The sequence below is a fragment of the Dermacentor silvarum genome, chromosome 2 (assembly GCF_013339745.2).
Source record: "Dermacentor silvarum isolate Dsil-2018 chromosome 2, BIME_Dsil_1.4, whole genome shotgun sequence".
Taxonomy (NCBI): domain Eukaryota; kingdom Metazoa; phylum Arthropoda; class Arachnida; order Ixodida; family Ixodidae; genus Dermacentor; species Dermacentor silvarum.
Genome location: NC_051155.1, coordinates 124,259,016 through 124,269,872, shown reverse-complemented (window position 1 = coordinate 124,269,872; position 10,857 = coordinate 124,259,016). Strand labels below are relative to the sequence as shown.

The 10,857-nt window shown below is 45.4% G+C and overlaps 1 protein-coding gene across 1 annotated transcript in view; it reads right to left on the bottom strand.

The window, feature by feature from the left end:
• Window positions 1–339: 339 nt before the first annotated feature.
• Window positions 340–10,857, bottom strand: part of LOC119441736 (uncharacterized) — a 36,156-nt gene continuing 25,638 nt past the window's right edge. The window contains exon 4 of the mRNA XM_037706343.2: window positions 340–3,880. Within this exon, the coding sequence (XP_037562271.1) occupies window positions 3,457–3,880 (424 nt within the window). The 3' untranslated portion in view covers window positions 340–3,456. The remainder of the gene's footprint in view (window positions 3,881–10,857) is intronic.

The window sequence follows — 10,857 nt, the reverse complement described above, 5'->3', positions numbered from 1 at the left end:
AGCTACAGGGTTCTACTGTATCCGTCACAGAATGTCTCATTGTTAGGGTCACTACTTACACATAATTAGTAGACAGGAATAACGAGAATACCCCACGTAAATCAAGCGTTCGAAAAGTAATGTCATCTAAGGTGTGTGCATCGAATTTTAGCAACACTACAGCTGTTCTTGAAAATTGAGGTTCAACTAGCTTGATTCCAAGTTCAACCATTGACAGAGTAATGCGCGCCCGATTCATAAAATAAAAATATATAATGCACCTGCCACGTATGCAATACAAAAAAAAAAAATGAAGACATGCTAAATTGACGTTCACTGAACGAATTTTTTTTGGTCATATTTTTGTCAAGCTGTCATACTGCAAGTAGCGCGCCGTCGTCGCCATTTGTGCTTCATTGGCCATGGACAGCAAGTACACATTGGCGGTATTCTTGAGCAATCACTATGAGATTTTACGCTACTCTGCACCACATTTGTTGAAGTACCATGAGGCCGACAGCATTCCTAGCACTGTGCGCAGATAACGAGCTTGTCAGAGCACCAGAACCGATGCATCCTTTGCCATGTCACACGAAAGTGATAGCACCTTCGAAAGTGATTGAACGAGAATACCACTCCAGATCATAGCAACCTTGACGAAAATGTGCTCTCTTGCCATCTTGCGTTAGCGATGACGCTGCTGCCTCTGGCAATCAACTGATAATGACACCAAAGCGGTTTTAGTTTCATATCTGATTATTACGTGCAGGCAATTTTCGGACCCATTTTCGCACGAAAAAAGGTGTGTGTTAGATTCAGGTAAATACAGTAAACGCCATGCGCAGTAAAGCTGCTCCAATAAATTTTGATACATATTTTTTTTTGGGGGGGGGGGCAAGGAACACATGGTAGCCAGAAAAGTCTACTGCTATGCAAGCATTCTGAACATACCGCAAGCATCACGGGGACAAGATTCAGTGGTGCTACAACCAGAAAATGTATACTTGGGCAACACATTAGTGAGCATGAACTGTACCGAGGGACTTGGCAAACAACTGCAAACTCTCAAATTTTGGCTATTAGCACCCTTAGCAGGGTAGGGCTTGAAAAATTACGCAGCTCTCAGTTTTTTTGGCATGTGTGTATATATATATATAAGGAAATGAAGTTGGAAAGCGCACTAGCATGCATACACACACACCCAGACACACACTGACACACAGAGAGAAAAATAATGCTGAAAGTCTCCCTGCAATAACCACATAGGAAATCACCCCCCTCTTTGACATAGGTGGTTCTCAAAGATGGCACTCGCCCACCACGAGCATGATGATGATTTACAGTGTTTACTGGCGCAAGGGCCAAGTATGGCCAAACCACCACAAGCATCATGCACGAAATTAGGAGGCTTAATTGCCGAGGCAACAAGTAACAATGCACTATGCATTTCCAATGTAAATCACTGCCAGGCCTTGCTTTAAACACCGATGCACAATAACCACAGATGGTGCCTAATACTGTCGGAATCACTTGTCTAGGGTGGTTGAGTGGCCGGGTGCTGCGGCTGGGCCATGCTGTGGTCTCATTGCGGCGCTGACCTGTGCTTTTTTTTTTTTTTTTTGCAACAGAGTGCAGCCAAGCTGGCTGATTGACCACTCTAGACAAGCATGGTTCACATTAAAAACTTTTCTTTCACTACATGCTCATAGTGCACAAGGCTCTTTCTTTTTGCTCTCTCATCTTTGGATATTATCAATGGCCAATGTCTTGCAAGCAGTACTAGCCTAAGGAAATGCTACTGAATTTAGCGATGGCATGTAAACAAATCTGAACTCTGTGTAATTCATCTCAGAACAAACCATATGACCAGCCCTGGTATGCACTATTTTCTCACAACTTCAAGAAAAACATGGACCTAGGTAAAAACAGCATACATAAAATGACCCTCCATTTCTTTATCTGCCTTTTTTTTTTAACAGTACTATTCGTGAAAAAGCAACACATTCAGTTCTGGTTCAGTCATGAAAAGTCTGCCAGGTGCAAGAGGTTGCCTATTTTCTTGTTTTAATTCTTACAACAAATTGCATCTTTGTGAACACCGAATGCAACAGTTAAATTACACTAAAAAATGCAACGCTTACATCACTCGCCGTACAAGCCTTGGCCGACAGATTTATTGGCAATGACTGCGACGTTCAGACAAAAAAATGGAACGAACTATACTTAGCTGGGGGGGTCTAATAGAAGTGAACTTGCATTGAAGAGCAAAATTATGCCACTGAATACTCCACATAAAAGTTATGAAGCAGTTTGCTTGTGCTGATCTGTATCTTAACACATCCGCTGTAACTAGGGTAGCGCCCTCAAATTAATTTCCAGAAACTCAGCTTGCGTTATGTTTTTACGTAAACTCCTACCTTTCTTAGGCAAGTTTTTAGCAGCAAAGGTGTGCCTACCCTTTTGGTGGTACCTTTATTTCTAGTTTGCATTACAAATGTTAGTATTCGAAAACTGCCCAATAGCCGACAACTACTTAAAACATTAGAGTTAGCTTAGCAGATTACTGGTCTTCATAATATACTGTAACAGGAAACGAATATGGCAACTGTGTGCCAAGTGCACACAAGAAAACTTGCAAAAGTGCTAAACAATAATGAGATCAGAAGCCCAAGACCATGCCCGAATAATTTTTATCAATACACTATTATGCAGAACTCATTGAAAGCAATGGACAATGCTTAACACAAAATGAAAACCTTTAGGTCCAATTAAAAAAAAAAATTCGAATTAACCACTACTGTTAATGTTCAGCTAATCTTGCAAAAGACAAAGCCACTAAATGCAATGTGGATTTACAGCAAGTTTCCACATGCACTGCTACACAATTTATATGTGCCGACTGCTGCTACATACAAAGCAAAACACCCTAGAATACTCCCCATGCGTGCGAGGCTTTCCACGCGATACCTGTCAAGAGCACTTTCACAGGGCTACACTGAATTTATGAGAGCTTTGTTACAGTGCTTACTATAACGGCTTCACACATTGTTCTGCGGTAATTTGTAGTACATTGTATTACATTAACACGAATAGAAACTATCACATCAAACACATCAGTTCATTATGATTAACAACTAAACACTGCATAAGTAAGGCGCAGCACAATACGGCCCGCATTCACTGACAAGTTGTGAACACCAAGAAGGGCCATGGCTTGCCGAACATTTGATATTCACTGGCCCAAACATCAGCCAATGTCCCAACAAAGACATTCTCAGCTTATCATGATATGCAGTGGTCTCTAAACGAGGTTAAATAATTCATTCTACTCACCCCTCACTGTCACACTGATATGTACCTGCTCCAAATGAGACTAAACAGAAATATGTACTATTGTACTCATTCTAGCAGCAGGAATCTTGTTATACAATGCTCACCTCACTATATAAAACAAAGCAGTTCTCCCCGCAACCTCGCTCATAGCAACGATGTTTTGACATCGCCGAGTTTGAGGTACTGCACTACAGCACGCCAACAATCAACGTTGAGTGCGTCTAGCTGCGTGCGCCCATCAACAGCTTCACAAACAACTGCTGCCTGCACAACACCTGCATAGACCATGTAATTCTCCTGCACGTAGCACCTGGCCCTCGTGACACATTGCAACACGTGGGGCTCGCACTTTCCGGACAGCATCACCAGATGCTCCAAGAGCGACGCCGTGCCGTACAGCTCGTCAAAAGCAGCGGCACAGCTGTGCTCGTTGGTCAGTGCCCCTGGCCCTCCTCCGCCATCCATGCTCATTACAAACCGTGCCGCCTTGTTGAGTAGGCCCAGGTTGCGTTCCAAGGCATCGTCCAAGGTTGCATTCGCCCGCACCACATCATCCCACGCAGTGCATCTGTGGAACACGCATAGCAGCAGTGAATTATGCGCAGCCTCACAAGATTATCAGTGTCAGCAAAGCTATCGGTCCACTGGAGAGCAAGGACTTCAGCAATGTTTTGTAACAATAGGATATAGCTGGGTGTACCATGGCCAAGATAACTATGACAACAGAACAAAGTAGGAGACACCGTTTCTCATCCTTGTTTTCCTGTCCGCACTACATCCAACTATGGATTCATACCAGCTAGCCCACTTGCATTGGTTGCTTTGCAACAGCTCTCATCCTGTGACAAATGTAGGGTGCTGAAGTTCTTGCAGGCTGCGCAAGAACCTTCATGTTGCCTCAAAACCTGATGCATTGTCGCCTCCGCAGTAGAAAAAAAAAAGGCCTCTCCCGCATCTTTCTCCTCGGGCGCTGTCTCGGGTTTTCCGAACCTATGCGCTATGAAGTCCGCTTTGTGCGCCTTGTCTGCCTGCCTACTGTTCCGGCTGCTGTGAAGGATAGACGGAAATCTAAGAATCCCCAGATTTCGGAATATTAATTTGTAGTACTGAGGTGTTAACAAAACACAGAAACTGAATAATGTTCGTTATTTTGAAAAGTTTGGCATTCTGAAGTTCGTAGTACTGAAATAGGGTAATTTTACATTGAAACTATAGGCAGTCAGCAGGCAGTTACTTCGCCGGGACAAACAAATGCACAGCTCGCCGCTGTCAAAATGCGTGTGAAACATGCGCTGGCGATTCAAATCTGCGACAGCCAATAGGAGCGCTTCCTTTGTCTGCATAGCAGTAGTAACAAATCACGACGCTAGCTTTTCTCATTTTTCGTTCGCTTCTTTGCTTTTATTTCTGCATGGCGAAATATGGCACTGTGGCTATCTGAAGCTCAGCTCTCTTATCGTTACGATGGTTATGAAATGGCGGTGCTGCGTCAAATGGAAAGTTGCGGTAGTCGCACGGTGTGATGGCACCTCCCGACGCCCAATTTTCTGCTCCATTATTGTCAAAAGCACAACAGAAAAGAGGTATTTTCTCAACTTCTATGCCACTTTTCTTTCTAATATTTCCCCTAGTGATAAATGACTACCCAAGCATCACGAAAAAAAAAAAAAAGAATACAGAATTTTTACGAGTGAACCTGAGTGGTGTGCAGTAAACCCAGAGCATTGGGGCATAAACCACAGCGGTCGGCGGTAAACCCGAGCTGTGGGTGGCATTTCCACTGCCACCCACCATGGGGAGAACCCTGCTGTAGAGGCAAGAGATGACGATAAGGCAAGAACATAAAGCCGCATAAAGTGAAACATGAAGCTACTGAAGGAAGACATAAGGTGATAACTTAAATTAACCAATCCACTAATTAGACACTCAGGCAACACAGCTCACTCGGACTTCAGCATATGTAGCCAATTGCAAGTTACAGCCTCGTTTCACCTATACAAACGAAGCAACTCTTGAAATCGCAATTACAGCCAATGACAGGTCCAGAATGCATAGGTGAATGCACTTCAAAGGGAGTACATGCGTGCCGGAGTATTGTCACTGCTTATTTGCAATCTCATAGTGATTGTGTGCATGCAAACACAACACACACACTGGAAAAAAGCACTACCAATGAACCTTGTCCTTTTCAATTGTGAACATGCACCTGCATTATGCTGCTGGGTTAGCACAACATGACTTTTGCAACTCTGTGCATGCCATAATGCAACACTGACACAACCTACTCAGCGCCGTGCGCTTGCACTGTACTGGTGGCATGTCCTGCCATGCTGGCTCTGCTCACCGTTGCACTGGTTCTCCACATTTCATGTCTGCATTTGTGCTGCAAGCTTTACTAACATCGGTGTTGCCCGTTGCTTCTGTTTGCCAGCCATGCATGCCTGAACAGTTAGTTATGTCAGGTTTTATGATGCAAAAGCAACTAAGGCTACGATGCACCATGCACAAGATGGCAATATATAATTTGATTAAAGTGCTTCAAGCAACAAAGATCATTACTTTAAAGTTTGTTTAGGAAACCCGTTTCATCTAAAAACTTAAAAACATCGTCTAGAGATACAAGTGCGTTTTCAGCTAGGATAAGGCAGGGATGAAGTAGTGTTAGTGTTTTGTAATGTTCATAAAAATACTTCTGTCTTTTTTTCCTCCAATGCTGGATATGTTATTGAAATGTGATTCACAGTTAGAGATTGTTAGCATTGATCACAAACCGCTTGTTCTTCATTTTTCAATAAAAAGTTATGTGTGAGATGCGTGTGTCCGATGCGAACACTACATAGAATAACTTCCATGAAACGTTCCTGGTGATACGATGTCTTCCACTCCTGCAGTATGGGCTGTAATATTTATAGCTCGTTTACTTGACAGCCCCAATCCTGTTGCCACTTTGAGGTGATCCCAGCACGGACCACCCAGACACAGTCCTTGAATGGAAGATTTATTTCTGTTAATATTTAACGGGCTGTCATTGCTGTGCATTTGTCCACCTTTTCATTTCCCAGGATTCCCATGTGGCTTGGAACCCAACAGAGACAGATTACTTTACCATGCTTTTCCCTTTTGCCGGGCACTCAAGATGCAGCAGAGAAAAGGTTCGCATTCTGATTTTCTACGAAGAGAATTAAGTGAACTGAGGGAATCTGTGTAGACAACTGCTTTTTTATTATCTTCTGTTACTATTTTTTCCAAGGTCATAAGCAGGGCGTACACTTCGGCTGTAAAAACCGAAGCAAACTGTGGCAACCCTAAGACAATTTTCCCAGTTTTTTCGATACGAGTGCGCTTCCAACATGTTCATTTGTCTTGGAACCGTCAGTGTAAAACTCGGTCTAGTCATTGTATTTTTCTTGCAATTCTGAGAAATCTTGCATTATGTGTTCAAGCGGTGTTTCTTTTTTCTTGTGGCACGTTAGCATAAAATCACAAAAATGTGCGAAATCATACCACGGGGGCAGTCTGTTCGGTCTTTCGGCGACCTTGAGAGCCTCGCTCGGAACATTGTAGCTTTGGCACATATCTTTGAATCGAAGGATAAGTGGTCTCCCGCTGTGTGGTTTGTTGGCATAGTGTATACGATTTGTGGTGTAACAAGAGTGTGGCATATATGATTAGGTAGAGCTGTGATTCTAAGCACGTACGAGGTCTATTAGAAAACTATCTGACCTTAATTTTTTTTCGGACACCTGATGGATATGAAACAAGCGCGCTTGCATCAGCCGACCTTGAACCTTCGTGCACATGCGCGAATTTTTTCTCGCCTGCCGATAGCGTCAGTCACTGGGCGCAGCGTTTGAGTGAGGTAGTGTGCAGTGCTCTCGTTGGTTTTTTTATTGCAAGGAAAATGATGGAGTGACTGGAGCAGCGCTACTGCATCAAATTTTGCCAGAAACTGTGCGACAGCCAAGTGGAAATCATTCGGAAGATTCAGACGGCTTTCGGTGATGATGCTATGAGCAGCACACAGATTAAGGAGTGGTACAACCGGTTTAAAGAAGGTCACACATCGGTGGAGAGCGAGCCATGCTCCGGTCGGCCATCAACATGCCGAAATGACCAGGTCATTGCCGAAGTGAATGCTGAGGTGATGCGGGACCGCCGTGCGACTATCCGAGAAATTGCGGAAGAGGTGGGCATCATGACTTTTTCTGCACATTCCATTATGACCGAAGATTTGGCCATGAAGAGAGTTGCGGCGAAATTCGTGCCGAAGCTGCGCACGGTGGGGCAAAAGCAACTTCGTGTTGAAGGCTGACAGGACATGCTGGATTCCACAAACTGTGACCCCGATTTCATGAACACCATAATCACTGGTGACGAGTCTTGGGTGTACGGGTACGACCCGGAAACCAAATCCCAGTCGTCCCAGTGGAAGCATTCCACGACATCAAGACCAAAGAAGGCCCGCCAAGTGTGCTGCAACGTCAAAGTGATGCTGACTGCTTTCTTTGACTCCCACGGTGTGGTACACCATGAGTACGAACCACAGGGTCAAACGATCACCAAAGAGTACTACAGGGATGTCGTTCGTCGCCTACGTGATGCAGTGCAGCGCAAGAGACCGGAGTTCTGGTCAACAGGAAATTGACGCATCCATCAAGACAATGCTCCTGCACATTCCTCACACTTGATTGAGACTTTTTTGGCGAAAAACCAGACTCATGTAGTTCAACAGGTTCCTTACTCTCCTGATATGGCCGCCTGCGACTTCTGGCTGTTTCCCAAAATCAAGAGGCCATTGAAAGGAGCGCAATTTCAGACAAGAGAGGACATTATGGCTGCAACGACAGCTGAGCTAAACTCCATTCCGAAAGAGGCCGTCTTGGAATGCTTCCAACAATGGCAGCACCGCTGGGAGAAGTGTGTAGAGTCCCAAGGAGACTACTTTGAGGGTGATTAGTTTTCCAACGCTCCAGTTATGCCAGTTTTTTTTCTTCGGCCAAAGGTCGGATACTTTTCTAACAGACCTAGTATGAAACTGTAAGCAAAGCTCTTCGGTGCTCTAAACAGGGTTCATTACTGTCAGCATATAGGCTTTCTACTGGTGAGGTCCTGTACGCACCAGTTGCATACCTGCCTAGTTCGAAGAAACTAAATCCGGGAGATCTTCCGCCGACCGGCAGGGAGAGGGGGGGAGGGGTTAGTCCTACTCAACCTCCCCCCCCCCCCCCCCGCCGTCTATATTTGTAAGTACTGACAGGAGCACTTCATTAATTTTGTTTACAGATATACAAATGACCACATGAACATTAAGGTCTCACTTTTGTCAACATTTCATTGTTGCTAATTAAATCCTCGGGTCTTACGTCCCACAACCACCATCCGATTATGAGGCATGCCGTAGCGGGGGATTATTTTCGACCACGTGGTATTCTTTAACCCAATGGACGGCACACGGCCGTTTTTGTATTTCGCCCTTAACGTACAAATGCGGCCGCCGCAGCCGAGATTTGATCCCGCGAACTCATGCTTAGCAGTGCAATGCCAAAGCCACTAAGCAACCACGGCGTGTTTTTTTAAGTTCTTCAGATAATGTTTGATTGTAAGAAATTCCGTTTCTTTCACATTTTGCGAGGATGTCGTTTCCCAGCGTGTAGCTTAGACTAGCGGCACTGGCTAGCTGACTAGCGGCCTCTGGCACTCTGCATTTCTTTGTGGTATCAACAAAATACCCAGTGTCACTTCGGCTGAGCACTATATTAAAAATGCTTGATACTTTTGGCGCCAGCGCTCCTTGCTTTTAAAGCCATGACTGACCGCAGGACTACGCAATGCCAGAGCGGCTGACGCCGAGGGGAACGATGGAGTCGAGTGTTGCTAGTTGCGGAACGCGGCATTCACGCACTAGGGCCACAAGGGCACCCAACAACCCCGCAAGCGTAAGGAGCTGCTCCGCGGTTAACAAAATAGCGCATGTATAGGGTTTCCCTACTACTTTCTTAACAATGTTAAGGTGGCTATCTACCCTAACAATGTTTTGCGTGATGAACTTCCGACTGGATTGGATTGCGTTGAATTATTTTTGCATGTGTGGCCTGACAAAGCGCTAGATGTGGATAGGAACGGGAGACAACTGCAATTTCCGGGAGATTTTCCTGTCAACCGTACAACCGGAAGAAATAGTCGAAATCCGGCAGTCTCCCGGGTAATCCGGGAGACTAGGCAGGTATGCAGTTGCTAAGCACAGCCCCTGGTTGTGTGTGGGATTAAGACGTTTGATGTACGACTGCCTTGCTGACATGTAAATTTGCAACCATAGTCAAGAATGCTGTGCACGATAGAGCGGCAAACACGTAACAAGCACGTTCTGTCGGCACCCCAATGCTTATGTGATAGCACCTTGAGGATGTTAAGCGCTTTGTTTGCCTTAGTTTTTACGCTGTTAATGTGGGCGATGAAGTTTAGTTTACTATGAAAAATTATTCCTAAGAACTTTTGTTTGTGCTTAACCGGTAACGGGCTTTGATGTAATTTATGAGTTGGGTTGCTTGGCTCCATAGTCGCCAAGCAACCGGCTACGTGATGCGGCTGTGCAATCTCTCATTGGTCCCCACACGTCAAGCGGACCGGACCACATCACAGCCTAGCTGATGCTTAGACCAGCAAGAAAGAAGACGAGGACCGCTGCAGCGAGGACGACTGTGGCAGCAGCCACGACGGGCTCCCTGAACTCGACGTGCTGATGCGTTCAGTTGCATGCGAAAACATGCTACTCCAGTTCGTCAGACAAATGGAACTCCGCAGCAGACAAGTTCTCATCGTCGACAATTGTTCAGCCCACAAGGTCAACATTGAGCTGAGAGCCACGAGGTTGGTATTTCTCCCTGCTAACACTACTGTGGCCCTACAGCCGATGGACCAGGGAATTGTCAGAGACATTAAATGTTTCTACAGGCGCCACATGCTTGAAAGAATGATATTGTGTGCAGGCAGTGAAAAAAATTACGTAGTTACACTGCTTACTGCTATGCACGTGTTAGTGCGGGCTTGGGATCGATCAAGTTGCGGCAGCTACCATTGCGAACTGTTTCCGCCACTGTGGTTTTGCGGCTGGAACCGCACAAGGAAGTGGCAACGACAGGGTTAAGGAGCTCGTGCCTGCAGCGATGCGCAACGTACTTCGTGATGTCACTTTTCGCGATTATGTCGAAGTCGACAGTGGTACATCGGTGTGTGGTGCCTTAACGGATGAAGACATTATGGCCGAAGTAGGAGGCCAACAGTCAATCGCCGAAGACACGGAATGCAGAGAAGATGAAGAGGAGGAGGTGGTGCTCGTGCATCCCTTGACGTCAGAGGTCATGGAAGCACTGAATATCGTGCACCTCTTCTTTAGTTTTGAAGAGGGAAAGGACGACTCCCTGCGTCGCATTTCCGCACTGGAGCAGAGGGCGGCAACTAGTGATCACCGATTTTTTTTTTTTCAAATAAATGTTTCCCATGCCCTCTGGGTCCCGAATTCATTTCTTGCTTACTTTCATTCGTTTG